The sequence below is a fragment of the Nerophis ophidion genome, linkage group LG07 (assembly GCF_033978795.1).
Source record: "Nerophis ophidion isolate RoL-2023_Sa linkage group LG07, RoL_Noph_v1.0, whole genome shotgun sequence".
In the NCBI taxonomy this organism is placed as follows: domain Eukaryota; kingdom Metazoa; phylum Chordata; class Actinopteri; order Syngnathiformes; family Syngnathidae; genus Nerophis; species Nerophis ophidion.
The window spans coordinates 10,760,125-10,782,413 of record NC_084617.1 but is presented as its reverse complement, the minus strand read 5'-3'; the positions used below and the strand labels follow the sequence as shown (position 1 = coordinate 10,782,413).

The 22,289-nt window shown below is 33.1% G+C and overlaps 2 protein-coding genes across 5 annotated transcripts in view; one reads left to right on the top strand and one right to left on the bottom strand.

Moving 5' to 3' along the window:
• The first annotated feature begins 1,410 nt into the window (after positions 1-1,410).
• snrnp25 (small nuclear ribonucleoprotein 25) lies at positions 1,411-15,754 on the top strand. The gene is made up of 6 exons (XM_061905329.1): positions 1,411-1,732; positions 6,604-6,694; positions 6,804-6,909; positions 11,514-11,588; positions 11,672-11,761; positions 14,426-15,754. The coding sequence occupies exons 1-5, from the start codon at positions 1,559-1,561 to the stop codon at positions 11,727-11,729; spliced, it is 504 nt and encodes a 167-aa protein (XP_061761313.1). The 5' UTR covers positions 1,411-1,558; the 3' UTR covers positions 11,730-11,761; positions 14,426-15,754.
• The window catches only part of mrtfbb (myocardin related transcription factor Bb), a 257,515-nt gene continuing 249,334 nt past the window's right edge, over positions 14,109-22,289 (bottom strand). For all 4 annotated transcript variants that reach the window (XM_061905325.1, XM_061905324.1, XM_061905328.1 and 1 more), the window contains 3 exons: positions 16,415-16,552; positions 16,024-16,084; positions 14,109-14,802 (listed from right to left, as the gene is read on the bottom strand). In XM_061905325.1, coding sequence (XP_061761309.1) covers positions 14,447-14,802; positions 16,024-16,084; positions 16,415-16,552 — 555 coding nt within the window. In that variant the 3' untranslated portion in view covers positions 14,109-14,446. The remainder of the gene's footprint in view (positions 14,803-16,023; positions 16,085-16,414; positions 16,553-22,289) is intronic.

The following is a 22,289-nucleotide window of genomic DNA, read 5'->3' as shown; positions in this document are numbered from 1 at the left end:
ACTATTTTAATTGTCATTTGACAACTGTGTCCTATAATTAGACCTGTGTAAAGTATCTACTAGTATTTATACACGTACTACCATCCCCTTATAGGTCATCAAAATATTAGTAGCACCTCCAAATGCACACCACCACTGCAATGAAAAGTGACTCAATATATGTTACAGTAATTATTAGGAAATTAGTATTTAATGATGATTACAATATTTAATACAAGATGAGTAAATTATGTTTTTTTTTATTATTATTCACAGTGATGCAATTGTCTTGCGACTTGTACATTTAGACTTGAGACATGTATTTAAGTTTTTCTTGTGTAAGTTACAACAAAAAAATATTGAAAATGGGTAGCCTACTTATGTTACTGAATAATGTATAATTTTTGCCATCACACTATTTTTTTTGATGTATAAAAATTCACGACCCCAAGCAGTAGAAAATGGACGGATGGATATATATATTTTTTTTTATTTTTATGGATATATATGTATGTATACATATATATGTATATATGTGTGTGTGGATATATATATATATTATATATATACATACATATATATATCTGCGATGAGGTGGCGACTTGTCCAGGGTGTACTCCGCCTTCCGCCCGATTGTAGGTGAGACAAGCATCAGCGCCCCCGTGACCCCAAAGGGAATAAGCGGTAGGAAATGGATGGATGGAATGGGGGTGTGTATATATATATATATATATATATATATATATATATATATGTATACATATATATATATATATATATATATATATATATATATATATATGTATACATATATATATATATATATATATATATATATATATATATATATGTATACATATATACATGTATATCTACACATATACATAAATATATATGTATATATATACATAAATATATATATATATATATATATATATATATATATATATATATATATATATATATATATATATATATATATATATATATATATATATATATATATATATATATATATATATATATAATGTTATTTGTTATTTTATGGTTAAATTAAAAAAACATTACGTTAACATTATGTTAATTTTAATTATATATAAAATGTTATTTGTTATTTTTTGGTTGAATTAAAAAAACATTAACGTTAACATTATTTTCATTTTAATTTATGGTGGCGTATGGTAGTATGATATCCGGATTTACCGTAATGCTGCGTATACATGTGCCTCACAATTTTACAGTGGGCTTTCTATTTTGCTTTACTAAATTCATTTGGAAAAAAACAAACATGTGGTTCATTATTATAAAATCGTAAAATAACTTCATATTTTAATTGATTAATCATCCGAGTTGCAAAATACAGACAAACATCCAAGTATCGACGAAAGTAAAGCCTTGTTTCCCCCGGAACCTTCGTCACCGAGGAACAGTTTACCTGGGGCATGTTTTATACGCCGGACTCACAATTTCACCGTGACGACGCACATCTGTGTTTTCATGAACTTGCCACAAAACTTTTTCTCTCAACCACTAAACTTGACGCTTTGTGTGCGAACAAAGACTTTAACTTTTATTTACAATGGACCTGCCGAGCGAAGAGGCTTGCGGTGGACCGAACATGAAGGATAAAGAAGAGGAAAAGGAAGCGGAGGAGGACATGGAGGATGAAACACATGCCGACATTCTGGACGTTTTTGAGGAGGGACTGGCGCGTCTTGTCCAGGATCCTTTACTTTGTGATCTTCCTATTCAGGTAATTCTGTCACCTTAAAGTTGGAGGAACGCGGTTAGGTAATTTTTATGCATACTTGACAACCTTGAGACCTCCGAATTCGGGAGTTGGGAGGCGTGGTCAGGGGTTGGGGGCGGGGTGTTGTTGGGGGCGTGGTTAAGAGGGAATGAGTATAGTTACAGCTATCCATCCATTTCTACCGCTTATCCCCTTTGGGGTCGCGGCGGGCGCTGGGGCCTATCTCAGCTACAATCGGGCGGAAGGACAAGTTTCACCTCATCCCAATATGTGTAGAAACCTTTATTTATAATTTAGTCTCATGTTTATTTTTCAACAAATTTTTTGTTATTTTGATATCTTTTTTGCCAAATAGTTCAAGAAAGACCACTACAAATGAGCAATATTTTGCACTGTTATACAAGTTAATAAATCAGAAACTGATGACAAAGTGCTGTATTTTACTTCTTTATCTTTTTTTTTTTTTTTTTTAACCAAAATGCTTTGCTCTGATTAGGGGGTACTTGAATTAAAAAAAATGTTCACAGGGGGTACGTGTCTGAAAAAAGGTTGCGAACCACTGCTCTAAAAGCCGTAGATCAGGGGTGTCAAACTCAAATACAGAGTGGGCCAAAATCTAAAACCGAACAAAGCCGCGGGCCGAGGTTGAACAAATTAACCTTTTAATAGGGACCCAAACACGTTTTGCATTGAATATTGAACAAGCAAGGCTTATATAACTTTATAATGACATGCAAAATCGAGTTTCAAATAATAATAATAATTAAAAAATATCAATGGCATATCAAATAAAATTTAAATAAAAATTGAATGCCTCTTTTTGGTGGTGGGGTTGAGGTGGACGGGGTTTGGTTATAGCGGGGGATGTATATTGTAGCGTCCCGGAAGAGTTAGTGCTGCAAGGCGTTCTGGGTATTTGTTCTGTTGTGTTTATGTTGTGTTACGGTGCGGATGTTCTCCCGAAATGTGTCATTCCTGTTTGGTGTGGGTTCACAGTGTGGCGCATATTTGTAACAGTGTTAAAGTTATTTATACGGCCACCCTCAGTGTGACCTGTATGGCTGTTGACCAAGTATGCATTGCATTCACTTGTGTGTGTGTATCAGCCGCATATATTATGTGACAGGGCCGGCACGCTGTTTGTATGGAGGAAAAGCGGACGTGGGGACAGGTTGTAGAGAACGCCAAAGGCAGTGCCTTTAAAGCCCACCCCAAATATTGTTGTCCAGGGTGAAATTCGGGAGGGGCACTGAACTCCGGGAGTCTCCCGGGAAAATCGAGAGGGTTGGCAAGTAAGAGTGTTAGCGGTGAATCCGGTGTTACAGCGGCGGGCCAGCTCTAATGTTAATTTGGTATTGCCTCAAGGGCCAAGTGAAATTGGCCCGCGGGCCAGAGTTTGACACCCTTGTCATAGATGTTATTGTCACATATGGATGTACAGTAGATGGCAGTATTGTCCTGTTTAAGAGTGTCATAACATGGCTGTTTACGGCAGACGAACTGCTTTACGGTACACGAAAACGTGACTGCTGTTGTTGTATGCTGTTACCGCGCTTTGAGGACGTTAATGAAACTGTCTAACAATAAACCCACATAAGAGACCAAGAACTCGCCCTCGAACATTCTACAGTTATAACGTCATTGGGCAGGCACTCTGTTTATATTGTGGGAAAGCGGACGTGAAAACAGGCTGTCGACACGTCATTCGGGTCCGCATGGAGCTGGAGGGGGCGTGGCCTCCCGGGAGGTTTTCGGGATAGGCGCTGAATTTCGGGAGTCTCCCGGAAACTTCTTCGGTATCGCTAAGCAATAATACAATAAAACATAACTGCGGTTTAGTTAAAAACTCATTAAAATATGCACACACAGACTTCCTGTTCCGGGCACATTTAAAGTACCCTTCAAAATAAAAGCATGACAGCATGAACTTGATATGAAGAAAAAACGCACCGATTTTTATATTGTTAACCCCCGGAAAGATGTGTGCATGAATAACAACTTGATTGTTTGTCACTTTTATAAAGATAATTGTAACCTAGGGTCTATACAAGTCTCCTATACTGTATAAGACAGGGGGGGTCCAAAGTGCGGCCCGGGGGCCATTTGTGGCCCGCAGCTAATCGTTTCCCGGCCCGCCACACATTCTGGAAAAATTGCAAAATTGATAGTATTGCAAAAATATCAATCAATCAATCAATGTTTACTTATATAGCCCTAAATCACTAGTGTCTCAAATAAAATAAAAAAACATTTAAAAAAACGTGGAATGAGGTGAAATCTAATGAGAAAAAAAGTTTATTTTTTCCTTTTGTCTTTTTTTTCCATTGCTCAAAAGAAAAAAAAAAATCTGGTATAATGAATTATTACTTAAAAATTATCTAATGTTGTGTGTCTGCCATATAAAAACATCAAAGTTTTGACAAAAGAGCATAAAACCAACAAAATAATAGTTCAAACTTAAAATCGACAGATATATCGGAAGTTGATCTTGAAATTTAAGTGTTAAAAGTAAAAAAAAAAACAACTCATAAAAATGTTTCACTTTATGAGTGGGGAACCTTTCGGATCTCAAATATATTTAGTAGGATTTTATTTAACTTTTCACTATGATTACTCAAAAATATAAAATAATTAAAATCAATGTTGTCCTGCATCTTTGAGGGCTTTATTGCTAAATAAAGGAACTCTCTTGAAGGAATCAATAAAGTACTATCTATCTATCTATCTAAATACTGCATATTTCAGTTTTACTATAAAAAAACAAAGTTGTCTTTGACAGAAAAGGCATAAAACCTTATTTGTTTTACTTTATATCAACCTCAAGTTGGTATAGAGATTTACTGTAAGCATTAAATAAAATAAAAAAATAATAATTGTACTTATTTTTGACATTTTAGTGACTGAGACCCTCTCTGCTCCCCAGGAGCCCTAAGGATTAAAAAAAAAATCCATATATTTTGTTATGGTTTGAAAATGCGGCCCTCTGTGGAAAAAGTTTGGACACCCCTGGTATAAGACTATAAAATAACAAACACGGAGGCTCTAGTTTTACATGAGGACCACTTTATTTTCTCTCTTCTCGAAACCTTCGCTCCACTCCAACATGACACCACTTCTGCTGTCCGCACCTTCAAAATAAGAGCTCAAGGCATATAGTGAATAACAGGAACTTAACATTACAAAGAGGCAAAACCCTAAAAATAGGTTGCATAATTATAAAAAAAAAAATGTCTAAATCACGGGTGTCCAAACTTTTTCCACTGAGGGCCGCACACGGAAAAATTAAAGCATGCGGGGGCCAGTTTGATATTTTTTATTTTCAAACCATAACAAAGTATATGGATTTTTAAAATTTATTTTACCTTTAGGGGTGCTGGGGACCATAAAAGGTCTCAGTTATTAAAATGTTAAAAATAAGTAAAAATTGTATTATTATTTTTTTATTTAACGCTTACAGTAAATCTCTATCAACTTAAAAAAAAAAAAAAGGTTTTATGGCATTTCTGTCAAAAACATCTTTGTTTTTTTAATAGTAAAACTGAAATCTGCAGTATTTAGTAATCAGAGCCCTAAAAAATCAATAATGCAGGGCGCCATTGATTTTAATTTTTTATTATTTTTGAGTAATCACAGTGAAAAGATTAATAACATACCACTAAATATCCAAAAGGTGCTCCACTCAGAAAGTGATACATTTTTATTAGTTTTTTTTTTGTAACTTTCAACACTTAAGTTACGAGATCAACTTCAGATATATGTGTCGATTTTACGTTTTAACTATTATTTTGTTTGTTTTCTGCTGTTTTGTAAAAGGAAACGTTGTTTTTATATGGCAACTGCACAATATATGCAACATTTACCACATAAAAATAACAGTGCGATACGTTTTCATAACATGGTCACTACTGCCTACTTTGTCTTGTTATATTCTTATTTTACTTTTATATTTTTATTCCCATTGTTGCTTTTTATTTTTTTTTCTTATTGTAATATTTCTCTATTTTGTTTCCATTTAAACCCCCATTATTTACTTTTTACTTTTATTTAAATTGATCTCAACTCTGTACACTGCTGCTGGAATTTTAATTTTCCTGAAGGAACTCTTCTGACGGAATCAATAAAGTACTATCTATCTATCCATCCATCCATCCATTCATCCATCCATCCATCCATCCATCCATCCATCCATAAAACATTTTAAAGTGAAATTTTTGAACTAATTGGAGCTTTGGAAATAATTCATTATAACGTGGATTTTTTTGGTCAATATTTTTTGTTTTGAGCAATGGCAAAAATATATATATATATATATATATATATATACATATACATATATATAAACTTGTAATTAGTAGATTGCACAGTACAGTACATATTCCGTATTGACCACTAAATGCTAACACCTGAATAAGTTTTTCAACTTGTTTAAGTCGGGGTCCACATTAATCAATTCATGGTAAAGATGTTTTTTACATGGTAAAATAAAGACAAAAGAAAAAAAAACAGCCTGCATGGCAGCTTTGTGTCAACATTGCAACTTTTTCTCATTAGATTTCACCTCATTCCAATATTTTTAATGTCCTTTTTATTTTTGCTATAGCATTTCCAGAATGTGTGGCGGGCCGGTAAACAATTAGCTGCGGGCCGCACTTTGGACACCCCTGGTCTAAATAAACACATTGAACATTGAACATTGTGAATATTGCCATTATTTCACAATCCAAACACGACATATTGTTATTGCTTCAACATTGATCATATTTAAAGCCTAACAAGGCCTAAAAGTCCTATAAAGGGAACTGCACTTTTTTTTTTGTAATTGTGCCTACCTTTCACAATCCTTAAGTATTACAAAACTGTCTTTTGTTCTGCAGGTGACGTTGGAAGAAATCAATTCTCAGATTGCTTTGGAGTACGGGCAGGCCATGACCGTGAGGGTTTTGAAGGCCGATGGTGAAATAATGCGTATGTTTTGTTATTAGGAACCTTTTTGAATCTCTTATTCAGTGTTGGCCTCCAGTAAATACATGTGTGTGTTGTGTTGGCCTCCAGTAAATACATGTGTGTGTTGCAGCCATCGTGGTGGTCCAAGACGCCACCGTCCTGGACCTGAAGAAAGCCATTCGCAGGTTTGTGGAGCTGAAGCAGCAGCGGGAAGGCAGCGTGAGGCACATCAACTGGTAAAAAAAAACACTCCAAATAACTTTCAGTCCTTTATTGAAGGTTAAAAAGATACTCCAAATAAGTTTTAGTGATTTAATGAAAGAAAAAAAAAGATACTCCAAATAACCTTTAGTAGTTTATTGAAGGTAAAAAAGATACTCCAAATAACTTTTAGTAATTTAATGAAAGAAAAAAAAGATACTCCAAATAACTTTTAGTATTTTATTGAAGGTAAAAAAGATACTCCAAATAACTTCTAGTAATTTAATGAAAGAAAAAAGATACTCCAAATAACTTTTAGTAGTTTATTGAAGGTAAAAAAGATACTCCAAATAACTTCTAGTAATTTAATGAAATAAAAAAAGATACTCCAAATAACTTTTAGTATATTATTGAAAGTTAAAAAGATACTCCAAATAACTTCCAGTAATTCATTGAAAGAAAAAAGATACTCCAAATAACTTTTAGTAATTTGTTGAAAGAAAAAAGATACTCCAAATAACTTTTAGTATTTTATTGAAGGTAAAAAAGATACTCCAAATAACTTCTAGTAATTTAATGAAAGAAAAAAAGATACTCCAAATAACTTTTAGTATTTTATTGAAGGTAAAAAAGATACTCCAAATAACTTTTAGTATTTTATTGAAAGTTAAAAAGATACTCCAAATAACTTCAAGTAAATTATTGAAAGAAAAAAGATACTCCAAATAACTTTTAGCAATTTATTGAAAGAAAAAAGATACTCCAAATAACTTTTAGTATTTTATTGAAGGTAAAAAAGATACTCCAAATAACTTCTAGTAATTTAATGAAAGAAAAAAAGATATTCCAAATATTTTTTAGTATTTTATTGAAAGAAAAAAGATACTCCAAATAACTTTTAGTAATTTAATGAAAGAAAAAAAGATACTCCAAATAACTTTTAGTCGTTTATTGAAGGTTAAAAAGATACTCCAAATAACTTTTAGTATTTTATTGAAGGTAAAAAAGATACTCCAAATAACTTCTAGTAATTTAATGAAAGAAAAAAAGATACTCCAAATATTTTTTAGTATTTTATTGAAAGAAAATAGATACTCCAAATAACTTTTAGTAATTTATCGAAGGTTAAAAAGATACTCCAAATAACTTTTAGTATTTTATTGAAGGTAAAAAAGATACTCCAAATAACTTCTAGTAATTTAATGAAAGAAAAAAAGATACTCCAAATAATTTTTTGTATTTTATTGAAAGAAAAAAGATACTCCAAATAACTTTTAGTAATTTATTGAAAAAAAAGGATACCCCGAATAACTTTTAGTAATTTAATGAAAGAAAAAAAGATACTCCAAATAACTTTTAGTCGTTTATTGAAGGTAAAAAGGATACTCCAAATAACTTCTAGTAATTTAATGAAAGAAAAAAAGATACTCCAAATAACTTTTAGTAGTTTATTGAAGGTAAAAAAAGATACTCCAAATAACTTTTAGCAATTTATTGAAAGAAAAAAGATACTCCAAATAACTTTTAGTAATTTAATGAAAGAAAAAAAGATATTCCAAATAACTTTTAATAGTTAATTGAAGGTAAAAAAATACTCCAAATAACTTTTAGTAATTTATTGAAAGAAAAAAGATACTCCAAATAACTTTTAGTAATTTAATGAAAGAAAAAAAGATATTCCAAATAACTTTTAATAGTTAATTGAAGGTAAAAAAAATACTCCAAATAACTTTTAGTAATTTATTGAAAGAAAAAAGATACTCCAAATAACTTTTAGTAGTTTATTGAAAGTAAAAAAGATACTCCAAATATTTTTTTGTAATTTATTGAACGAAAAAAAATACACCAAATAACTTTTACTAGTTTATTGAAGGTAAAAAAGATACTCCAAATAACTTCTAGAAATTTAATGAAAGAAATAAAGATACTCCAAATAACATTTAGTAGTTTATTGAAGGTAAAAAAAATACGCCGAATAACTTTTAGTAATTTATTGAAAGAAAAAAAATACTCCAAATAACTTTTACTAGTTTATTGAAGGTAAAAAAATATACTCCAAATAACTTTTTGTAATTTATAGAAAGAAAAAAGATAATCGAAATAATTTTTAGTAGTTAATTGAAGGGCCCTGTGATGAGGTGGCGACTTGTCCAGGGTGTACCCCGCCTTCCGCCCGATTGTAGCTGAGATAGGCGCCAGCGCCCCCCGCAACTCCAAAAAGGGAATAAGCGGTAGGAAATGGATGGATAGTTAATTGAAGGTAAAAAAAATATTCCAAACAACTTTTAGTAATTTATTGAAAGAAAAAAAGATACTCCAAATAACTTTTAGTAGTTTATTGAAGGTAAAAAAAACACTCCAAATAAATTTTATTAGTTTATTTAAGGTAAAGAAAATACTCAAAATACATTTTAGTAGTTTATTGAAGAAAAAAACACTCCAAATAAATTTTATTAGTTTAAATTAAAAACACTCCTAGGAATGTTAACAGTTTATTAATGGTAAAAAAAACAGTCTAAATAACTTATAAGTTTATTAAAGGTGAAAAAAAACCCACTCCTACTAACTTGTAATAGTTCATTGAAGGTAATAAACATTTCTAATTAACTTTAATAGTTTTTGAAGGTAAAAACAACACCTCTAAGAACTTCTAATAGTTTATTGAAGGTAAAAAAAGAACAATCCCTAAGTATTTAACAATAATATATTGTAGGTAAAAAAAAACAATCCTAAAAACTTTGAATAATTTATTGAAGGTAAAAAAAAAAACATCCTAAAAAATTTTAAGTTTTTTGAGGTTAAAAAAAAACAAACTCCTAAGAACTTTTGATAATTGATTGAAAGAAGAAAAAAACACTCCTAAAAACTTTTAGGCTATTAAAGGAAAAAGAAAACACTCCCAAGAGTGACAAATAGTTTATTGAAGATAAAAAACACTCCCTAAGAACTTGTAATTGTTTATTGAAGGTAAACACACTCCTAATAACTTTTATTAGTTTATTGAAGGTAAAAACAACACTAAAAACTTTTAAGAGTTTATTGAAGATATAAAAAAAAAACACTTCTAAAACTTAGGTTAATGAAGTTAAAATAAAACACTCCTAAAAACTTCTAATAGTTTATTGAAGGTAGAAGACAATCCCGAAAAATAATTTGTTGACGGTAAAAAAAAAAACACTCCTAAGAATGTACAATAGTTTACTAAAGGTAAAAAAATATTTGGAAAAACTGTTGGGTTTATTGAAGGTTAAGAAACAATCCTAAGAACTTGCAATAGTTTATTAAAGGTAAAAAAACAAACTATTTTAAGAACTTTTAGCAATTTATTGAAGTTAAAAAAACACTCAGGAATTAAAATGTTATTGAAGAAAGAACGTTCCTAAGAACTTTCAACAATTGATTAAAAGTAATAAATAAAAAATACTCTTAAAAACTTTGTCCATTAAAGAGAAGAGAGAACAAATTCTACCTTAGAACTTTTAATAGTTTATTGAAGGAAAAAAAAAGCACTCCGAAGAACTTAAAATAGTTTATTGGAGGTAAAAAAAACACTCATGAAACTTAAATTTAATTGAAAGAAAAATACTCGTAAGAACTTTTAGTCTAATAAGGGTATAAAAAAATAACACTCCCTAAAAACATTTAACAGTTTATGGAAGGTAAAAACACTCTAAATAACTAAGAGTGTTTTTTTTAATCTTCAGTAAACTAAGAACTTTTAAGTTTATTCAAGGTAAAAAAAAAAAAGCAACAACACTCCAAATAACTTTTAATAGTTTATTGAAGATAAAAAAAAACACTCAATAACTCTTTAATATTTTATTGAAGGCAAAAACACTAAGAACTTTCAAACTTTTATTGAAGAAAAGGAAACAAACGCTCTGAAAACTTAAGTTTACTGAAGGTAAAAGAAAACACTCTTAAAAACTTGTAATAGTTTTTTGAAGGTAAAAAAAAACACTATTAAGAACTTGCAATAGTTTACTAAAGGTAAAAAAAAAAGCCCTTAGAAATACTTTTAAGTTTATTGAAGGTTAAAAAGCAAACCTAAGAACTTTTATGTTTGAAGATAAAAAAATAAAAAAACCACTCCTAAGAACTTTTGGTAGTTTATCAAAAATAAACAAATAACTTTTAATAGTTTATTGAAAATAAAAAAAACACTCAATAACTCTTTAATATTTTATTGAAGGTAAAAACACTAAACTTTCAAACGTTTATTGAAAAAAAAGAAAAAAGCGTTTCCGAAACTTTTAAGTTTACGGAGGGTAAAAGAAAACACTCCTAAACACTTGTAATAGTTTATTGAAAGTACAAAAAACAACACTATTAAGAACTTGCAATAGTTTACTAAAGGTAAAAAAAAGCCATTAGAAATACTTTTAAGTTTATTGAAGGTTAAAAAGCAAACCTAAGAACTTTTAGGTTTGAAGATAAAAAAAAATATATATATCCTCAGAACTTTTGGTAGTTTATCAAAAATAAACAAAACACTCTGAGGAAGTTGTGATAGGAGTTTAAAAAAAAAAATAACTTTAATAAACTAAGAACTTTTAGTGGTTTATTGAATGTAAAAAGCAGTCTTATGAACTTTTAGTAGTTTATTGAAGATCTCACCAAGCTTTCTTGTCCTTGTCAGGAGGTACGTGTGGAGAACCTACAATTTAGTGTTTCAGGGGGAGAAGTTAGAGGACGACCGTGTGAGGTTGAAAGAGTAAGTGATGTGATCATTTAAAACCACTATTTCATTTCATTTCTGTCTCTTTTGCAAGGTGATTGATGTTTTTGTTTGTGCAGTTATGGCATCAGGAACAGGGACGAGGTGACCTTCATGAAGAGGCTGAGGAAAAAGTGACTCTTTGGCTCCACTTGAACGTCCACCAGCAGGTTATTTTTCATATCAAAATTGTACACTTTCTTTACTATCCATGAAATTCTATTTGATATATAATTTCATCAATTAAAAGAAACAGCCTGACAGATGACTGTTTTTTTTAATTGATGACAAATATATACATTTCAGTCCCTGCAGGAATGTGTGATCTATAAATAGGTATATCTATGCTAGTGTTTCTTGGACTATCAGTCACTGATAAAACAGATTAAAATGAATACGGTATTTCCTTGAATTGCCAGCGGGTATATAGTATGCGCCTGCCTAGAATTACTGCCGGGTCAAACTCGTTTCGCAAAATATTATTTTTATTAGCGCATGTCTAGAATTTCACAAAATAATTAGCATATGCTTAGAATTTCCACCGGGTCAAACTCGTCACGTCACGAGTGAAACTTCACCTGTCATAATTTTCAAACTGGAGGAGGCTGATTACAATCATTTGAAATCGCATAAAGGGAAGAAGATTAAGAGCTACTCACTAGGATTTAAGGTCCAAGCTATTGAATATGCTAAAAAAAACAGTAAGCAGCTATGTTTTATTAATATACCGTAGCTGCGTGTGTCAAATATGAGTCATTAAATGACTCCCGCCTCCTGGTGGTAGAGGGTGCTAGTGATCCTTTTTGCGACTACTCTGCTACAGAAGAAGTGACAACAAGCAGCAAAAATGAGCAGCGATCGTTTATTTTTTCCTCTCGCTTGCACTTTTAACATGGAGGATTACATATCTAAAACAAAACTGATTTCTAAACTGGACTTTCAATCGAAGCAGGAAGTAATAAAGGAAGATCTCCATCGAGACAAAGAGACTTTTAAAACTGAAGAAAGATAAGGAAGCCTTCAATAAACAATTTATCGATGCTTTTGATCAGAAGGAGCTGCGCATGGACTTCATTTATAAGTAAAGGTAAGACCATAATGTTTTTTTTTATTAAATGTGCTTTTCATGATGGTATCCTTACATCACACTCAAATTTATAAGCGCAGGCCTAAATTTACCGCATGCCTTTGGTAAACGCCGGAGTGAGAAGAGGTTTTAAATTAATCAGCGCCCCGGCGGCAATTCAAGGAAATACGGTATGTGCTTTTGCACATAATCTCACGTCTACTTTTCAATTTTGTGCAGGAAAAAAACATCAATATAGTATTTTACACATTTGTGTTGAAATCCTGTACTTTCTGAAGTTAAGTTATAAGGAAACGTGAAAACATTGATAACAAATACCTAAAATTACAAGTTGATTAAATGCTATTTAAAAAAAAAAATAGTTTCACAAAACACACCTTTTGCTAGAGCGGTGGTTCTCAAATGGGGTACTTGAAGGTATGCCAAGGGGTACGTGAGATTTTTGAAAAATATTCTAAAAATAGCAACAATTCAAAAATCCCTTATAATTATATTTATTGAATAATACTTCGACAAAATATGAATTTCAGTTCATAAACTGTGAAAAAAAAAATACTCAAGTGTTGACAGCTAGATTTTTTTGTGGACATGTTCCATAAATATTGATGTTAAAGATTTCTTTTTTTGTGAAGAAATGTTTAGAATTAAGTTAATGAATCCAGATGGATCTCTATTACAATCCCCAAAGAGGGCACTTTAAGTTGATTATTACTTCTGTGTGTAGAAATCTTTGTTTATAGTTGAATCACTTGTTTATTTTTCACTTATCTTTTTCCAAATAGTTCAAGAAAGACCACTACAAAAATGAGCAATATTTTGCACTGTTATACAATTTAATAAATCAGAAACTGATGACATAGTGCTGTATTTTACTACTTTATCTCTTTTTTCAACCAAAAATGCTTTGCTCTAATTAGGGGGTACTTGAATTTAAAAAAAAATGTTCCCTGAAAAAATGTTGAGAACCATTGTTCTAGAAGCTGCCATGAGATGCAGACATTTTAGGCCGCAACACTCACACAAAATGTGCAGAATCCTGAAGGCACTGAAATGTAAAACTTTCAAGTACTTCTGCCTACTTGTGGGTGTGTCTAATATTGTGAATTATATTTATATAGCGCTTTTTCTCTAGTGACTCAAAGCGCTTTACATAGTGAAACCCAATATCTAAGTTACATTTAAACCAGTGTTGGTGACACTGGGAGCAGGTGGGTAAAGTGTCTTGCCCAAGGACACAACGGCAGTGACTAGGATGGCGGAAGCGGGGATCGAACCTGCAACCCTCAAGTTGCTGGCACGGCCGCTCTACCAACCAAGCTATACCGCCCTATACACCCCTATTCTGATTGTTTCCTTTTAATCGTTACCTATTTTCCAAAAATTGGACTTTGTGTATATTTAGGTAACAGTAAATGTAGTAAAGAGAGAAGTAAGCTGTGTGTAGTTTAATGACAAAAGCACATGTTTGTATAAAAAAGGTAAGAAAAGCAGAATGAGTATATTACAAACTATACATCAAATATTATGCTGGATGTGGTCAATAGTTCTCAACTGTCTGACTACTCATGGGAGCAGTTTGGGATGTGGCCAGCAGAGGGCATCACCCATTCTGCTGGCAACCACGTTGATGTTGTACAAACAAAATAGGCTTAAATAATAACTAATCAGTACCTGACCTTGCCAACAAATCAGGTTTTACGACCTTGAAGCAGTCCCACACCTCACTTCCTGGTGTCTTTCCTTCCAGCAAGAATATATGAGGGGTCACCTAGAGCAGTTCATGGGCGGTGAGGAAGTCCGCGGTGAAGACGCCCTCGGGCGCTGCCGACACAGCTGCGGCGTCCACACCCTCTGCGGGCGAGCACAAGGTCAGGTCCAGCCAGTCCATGGCGTGAAGTTCAGAGTGAAGCTCCTCTATCAGCTTCAGCGGCTCCTCCACACCTGCACTCAGGAGGGAGTCTAACCGGGGGTCGGGGGCCAAGGTCGTGGGCGGCATGTGTGCCACTTGGACCAGAGGAGGAGGGCGTGACAGGACGGTGTTGACAGGGAGGAGAGTGACGCTGGGGGTGACAGGAAGACGCTTGTCCATGCTGGGAGGCTCCTGCTTAATGAAGGGGGATATCTCTGCAAGACATGGCAACAACACTGTGTGTTACGTAGGTAGGTATGTTTGTGTACATATATCGATGTGTAAGTATGTGTGTGGATATTAATGTGTTTATGTATATGTATATATGTATATATATATATATATATATATACACATATATGTAAACACATTTATACATACAAGAACATGTGTGTATAAATAGGAATGGTGCTTATATATATATATATATATACATACATACATACATATACACACATATATATATATACACATACATACATATATATATACATATATGCATATATACATACATACATATACATATATATGTGTGTATATACAGTATATATATTTATATATATATGTGTGTGGATGTATGTATATATATATATATATATATATATAAATATACATACATATATATATATACATATACATATATATATATATATTGGGTTTTTTTCTCTAACTAGAGCAGCCCTTGAGGACATCGACAAATGTCAACTAAAATGGATGTTGCCAAATGTCCATTACAGAGGACATCAACAAACACTAAAGAAATGATGTCCATTGCCATACTTGCCAACCTTCAGACCTCCGATTTCAGGGGGTGGGGGGCATGGTTATATATATATATATATATATATATATATATATATATATATATATATGAAATAAATACTTTAATTTCAGTGTTCATTTATTTACACATATACACACACATAACACTCATTTTACTCATTGTTGAGTTAAGGGTTGAATTGTCCATCCTCGTTTTTCTAACCATATGCATGTACAGTAAATGGCAGTATTGTCCTGTTCAAGAGTGTCACAACATTGCTGTTTACGGCAGACGAACTGCTTTACGGTAGACGTAAACGTGACTGCTGTTGTTGTGTGTTGTTACCGCGCTGGGAGGACGTTAATGAAACTGCCTAACAATAAACCCACATAAGAAACCAAGAACTCTCCTTCGATCATTCTACAGTTATAACGTCATTGGACACACATGCTGTTTATATTGTGGGAAAGCGGAGGTGAAAACAGGCTGTCGAGACGTCACTCAGGAGATTTTCGTGAGAGAATTTGTCCTGGCAGGTTTTCGGGAGAGGCGCTCCCGGAAAATCCGGGAGGGTTGGCAAATATCTCCATGACATAGGCGGTGACAACATGTCCACCACAGAGGACACTATTTGGCTACTTGAGACTAGTTTGGGTTAGTGCGTCATTCTTACCGCCGCTTTCAATCAGGACATCAAACAGGTCGTCCATCTGCTGGCTGGCCGCAGAGACGCCCTGCAGGGAAACAAGGAGCACTTTTATTGAATTATTTTTTTTACCATGTTTTTCTACAAATGTGGCCTCAGCTCTTTTAATTAACTTCCAGGTGTGTTGAACAATGATATGTCTGGCCTTGAATACAATAAAAATGACCATAGTACTCTCTGCTGTTGATAAGACTGCTGTGGAGTCCTCTGTATTTACTGCTGACGGCCACCAGGGGGCAGTGTTTGCATGGTGTTTGTGTATTTATTTACTAGCGTCCAGTACTTCTGAGTGGAAGATGCAATGGAGTTTTGAATCCCAACAAAAGATGTCTCTGCCAACATGTGGTGTTTGATGCACCTGTGCAGCTGTTGCCATGCGCGTGTGCTTCACTGCGTCTTCGTAGCGAGGAGGCTCTCGGAGCTTCTTGCATTTGAGCTGCGGCAGGATGAAGGCAGGCTGATGAAGAGGAGGTGACTGTGGACCGCAGTCTGGAAACTACAAGAGCAGGAGTACACTTATTCACCCGGCAAGCGCAATAGGAACACAGTTCAAAAATGCAGACGGTGATCCGGATCAGCCCCAAAATCCCATTTCCGACAGTTCCTAAAGTTTAAAAATCTGTCCATAACTTTTTCAGTTATGCAACTAATGGACTAATGTTTACAATCCTGCGGGAAAAACTAGCAGCTCAGTCACAAGATTGATACTGTTACACCATTGCCGATGCAATTGATATCTATTCAAACTTTTTTTTTTTACATTTTGTGGGAAAAACTAGCAGCTCAGGCACTAGATTGATACTGTTACACCCTTGCCGATGCAATTGATATCTATTCAAACATTTTTTTTACATTTTGTGGGAAAAACTAGCAGCTCAGTGACGAGATTGATACTGTTACACCATTGCCGATGCAATTGATATCAATTCAAACATTTTTTTTTACATTTTGTGGGAAAAACTGGCGGCTCAGTCACTAGATTGATACTGTTGCGTTGCCGATGCATTTGATATATATTTTTTTTTTTTAACATTTTGTGGGGAAAAAACTGGCAGCTCAGTCACTAGATTGATACTGTTACACCATTGCCGATGCAATTGATATCTATTCAAACATTTTTTTTTTACATTTTGTGGGAAAAACTGGCAGCTCAGTCACTAGTTTGATACTGTTACACCATTACCGAAGTATTTGATATCTATTCAAACATTTTTTTTTTTTTACATTTTGTGGGAAAAACTGTCAGCTCAGTCACTAGATTGATACTGTTACACCATTGCCGATGTATTTGATATCTATTCAAACATTTTTTTTTTTTACATTTTGTGTGAAAAAAACTGGCAGCTCAGTCACTAGATTGATACTGTTACACCATTACCGAAGTATTTGATATCTATTCAAACATTTATTTTTTTTTACATTTTGTGGGAAAAACTGGCAGCTCAGTCACTGGATTGATACCGTTACACCATTACCGATGCATTTGATATCTATGGACACAAACATTTTTTTTTACATTTTGTGGGGAAAAACTGTCAGCTCAGTCACTAGATTAATACTGTTACACCATTGCCGATGCATTAGATATCTATTTATGTACACACATTTTCGTTTTACATTTTGTGAGAAAAACTGGCAACTCAGTCACTAGATTGATACTGTTACACTATTGCCGATGCATTTGGTATCTATTTATGTACAAAAACATTTTTTTTTTACATTTTGTGGGATAAACTTGCAGCTCAGTCACTAGTTTGATTCTGTTACAGCATTACCGATGCATTTGATATCTTATTATGTAGACCGTTTTTTTTTAACATTTTGTGGGGAAAAACTGGCAGCTCAGTCACTAGATTGATACTGTTACACCATTGCCGATGCATTTGATATCTATTCAACATTTCTTATTACATTTTGTGGGAAAAACTAGCAGCTCAGTGACGAGATTGATACTGTTACACCATTGCCGATGCAATTGATATCAATTTAAACTTTTTTTTTTACATTTTGTGGTAAAAACTAGCAGCTCAGTGACGAGATTGATACTGTTACACCATTGCCGATGCAATTGATATCAATTCAAAAAATGTTTTTAACATTTTGTGGGAAAAACTGGCAGGTCAGTCACTGGATTGATACTGTTGCGTTGCCGAAGCATTTGATGTATATATATATATTTTTTTTAACATTTTGGGGGAAAAAAACTGGCAGCTCAGTCACTAGATTGATACTGTTACACCATTACCGATGCAGTTGATATCAATTCAAACATTTTTTTTTACATTTTGTGGGAAAAACTGGCAGCTCAGTCACTAGATTGATACTGTTGCGTTGCCGATGCGTTTGATATATATATATATTTTTTAACATTTTGTGGGAAAAAACTGGAAGCTCAGTCACTATATTGATACTGTTACACCATTGCCGATGCATTTGATATCTATTCAAACTATTTTTTTTTTACATTTTGTGGGAAAAACTGGCAGGTCAGTCACTAGATTGATACTGTTACACCATTGCCGATGCAATTGATATCGATTCAAACCTTTTTTTTTACATTTTGTGGGAAAAACTGTCAGCTCAGTCACTAGATTGATACTGTTGCACCATTGCCGATGCAATTGATATCTAATCAAACCTTTTTTTTTTACATTTTGTGGGAAAAACTAGCAGCTCAGTGACGAGATTGATACTGTTACACCATTGCCGATGCAATTGATATCAATTCAAACATTTTTTTTAACATTTTGTGGGAAAAACTGGCAGGTCAGTCACTAGATTGATACTGTTACACCATTGTTGATACTGTTACACCATTGCCGATGCAGTTGATATCAATTCAAACATTTTTTTTTTTACATTTTGTGGGAAAAACTGGCAGCTCAGTCACTAGATTGATACTGTTACGTTGCCGATGCATTTGATATCTTTTTTTTTACATTTTGTGGGAAAAAACTGGCAGCTCAGTCACTAGATTGATACTGTTACACCATTGCCGATGCAATTGATATCTATTCAAACATTTTTTTTTTACATTTTGTGGGAAAAACTAGCAGCTCAGTGACGAGATTGATACTGTTACACCATTGCCGATGCAATTGATATCAATTCAAACTTTTTTTTACATTTTGTGGGAAAAACTGGCAGCTCAGTCACTAGATTGATACTGTTGCGTTGCCGATGCATTTGATATCTATATATATTTTTTAACATTTTGTGGGAAAAAACTGGCAGCTCAGTCACTAGATTGATACTGTTACACCATTGCCGATGCAATTGATATATATTCATACTTTTTTTTTTTTTACATTTTGTGGGAAAAACTGGCAGCTCAGTCACTAGATTGATACTGTTGCGTTGCCGATGCATTTGATATATATATATATTTTTTTTTTTTAACATTTTGTGGGAAAAAACTGGCAGCTCAGTCACAAGATTGATACTGTTACACCATTGCCGATGCATTTGATATCTATTCAAACTATTTTTTTTTTACATTTTGTGGGAAAAACTGGCAGGTCAGTCACTAGATTGATACTGTTACACCATTGCCGATGCAATTGATATCGATTCAAACCTTTTTTTTTACATTTTGTGGGAAAAACTGTCAGCTCAGTCACTAGATTGATACTGTTGCACCATTGCCGATGCAATTGATATCTAATCAAACCTTTTTTTTTTTACATTTTGTGGGAAAAACTAGCAGCTCAGTGACGAGATTGATACTGTTACACCATTGCCGATGCAATTGATATCAATTCAAACATTTTTTTTAACATTTTGTGGGAAAAACTGGCAGGTCAGTCACTAGATTGATACTGTTACACCATTGTTGATACTGTTACACCATTGCCGATGCAGTTGATATCAATTCAAACATTTTTTTTTTTACATTTTGTGGGAAAAACTGGCAGCTCAGTCACTAGATTGATACTGTTGTGTTGCCGATGCGTTTGATATATATATATTTTTATTAACATTTTGTGGGAAAAAACTGGAAGGTCAGTCACTATATTGATACTGTTACACCATTGCCGATGCATTTGATATCTATTCAAACCTTTTTTTTTTTACATTTTGTGGGAAAAACTGTCAGCTCAGTCACTAGATTGATACTGTTACGTTGCCGATGCATTTGATATCTTTTTTTTTACATTTTGTGGGAAAAAACTGGCAGCTCAGTCACTAGATTGATACTGTTACACCATTGCCGATGCAATTGATATCTATTCAAACATTTTTTTTTACATTTTGTGGGAAAAACTAGCAGCTCAGTGACGAGATTGATACTGTTACACCATTGCCGATGCAATTGATATCAATTCAAACTTTTTTTTACATTTTGTGGGAAAAACTGGCAGCTCAGTCACTAGATTGATACTGTTGCGTTGCCGATGCATTTGATATCTATATATATTTTTTAACATTTTGTGGGAAAAAACTGGCAGCTCAGTCACTAGATTGATACTGTTACACCATTGCCGATGCAATTGATATATATTCATACTTTTTTTTTTTTTACATTTTGTGGGAAAAACTGGCAGCTCAGTCACTAGATTGATACTGTTGCGTTGCCGATGCATTTGATATATATATATATATATTTTTTTTTTAACATTTTGTGGGAAAAAACTGGCAGCTCAGTCACAAGATTGATACTGTTACACCATTGCCGATGCATTTGATATCTATTCAACATTTTTTATTACATTTTGTGGGAAAAACTGGCAGCTCAGTCACTAGATAGATACTGTTGCACCATTGCCGATGCATTTGATATCTATTCAAACATTTTTTTTTTTTTACATTTTGTGGGAAAAACTAGCAGCTCAGTGACTAGATTGATACTGTTACACCATTACCGAAGCATTTGATATCTATTCAAACATTTTTTTTAACATTTTGTGGGAAAAAATGGCAGCTCAGTCACTAGACTGATACTGTTACACCATTGCCGATGCATTTGATATCTATTCAACATTTTTTATTACATTTTGTGGGAAAAATTGGCAGCTCAGTCACTAGATTGATACTGTTGCACCATTGCCGATGCATTTGATATCTATTCAAACATTTTTTTTTTACATTTTGTGGGAAAAACTAGCAGCTCAGGCGCTAGATTACTGTAAAAATTACAGGTTTTTTGGTTGGATTTTTCTATGGTGAAATTCTGGTGACTGAGCTGCCAGTTTTTTAATCATAAAATATACTGTTGATTGTACTTTTTTTTTCTTAACATTGAGCTGAGAATTATTTTTACGGTAAAATCTGTTTTCATTTGTACATTGTTTAATTTGATGGACAATTTGCTTTAACATCATAGGAGGAGCAGACATTTACATATTTATACTTATTTCAACAAAACAATGCATGGAATGTATGATCATTTGTTGCATTATTGGATTATATCGAAGTTTAAATATTGTTACATATGCTTTTTTTTTGGTGAGAAAAATTTTGTCAGTGTGTCTGTTATATTTTCAAAGTAAAATGGTTTAGTGCGCAACATGTATTATTTATTATTACTTGTTTACAGTTTTTACTTTTCTTACGGTGCGTAAAAATCTGCACTTCAATCAAATACCTTCCCGAGTGTGGAATAAATAAATACACCATCAATTCCAGACTAAAAGCCGCTACTTTTTCCCTCTACTTTGAACCTTGCCGGCTTCAAAATGGTGTGGCTAATTTGTGATTTTAATCATGCAAAAGTTTTATATATATATAAAAAAAAGTTTCTGCTATAGCGCCATCTTTTGGACAAGTTTGCTAAGTGCAGGTGTTGCAATGCCCTTTTGTTCGGACTGAGCTTTTAACTGGAAGTACAACTCCTGTTCCGTCTGCTATTCATCCATAGCGTTTCTACTCACATGGATTTTTCATTCATCACTCCAAAGTTGTTAAGTTTTACAATATAACTAAAACTATTCTTACTTACTAAACCGTCCAATGTGTGATTTCTGCAAAAGTGTTGAACACGCTATCGTTATGTAAGCTAATATGCTAACGTATTTACAAGTGTCTGTGTTAGTATTATTAACTTACATTATTTTTGTATTGCTTCAGCTTTGTAAATTTGAGTCTGTTTAGCTGATTGGATAGCTAGCTTCCACAGCTAGTGGGTCCATGACGATGTTTACTGTTGTGTTACAATTAAGGTACGTAAATAAACATTTACAAAATCTTACAAACGTATATATTCTAGTCCTGTGCAGCTAATACATGGAAACAAG

Coding starts and splice junctions, on each gene's coding strand:
- snrnp25 (XM_061905329.1), top strand. CDS start 1,559: ATGGACCTGCCGAGCGAAGAGGCTTGCGGTGGACCGAACATGAAGGAT. Junction 1,733..6,603: donor TTTGTGATCTTCCTATTCAG/GTAATTCTGTCA, acceptor TTTGTTCTGCAG/GTGACGTTGGAAGAAATCAA. Junction 6,695..6,803: donor GGCCGATGGTGAAATAATGC/GTATGTTTTGTT, acceptor TGTGTGTTGCAG/CCATCGTGGTGGTCCAAGAC.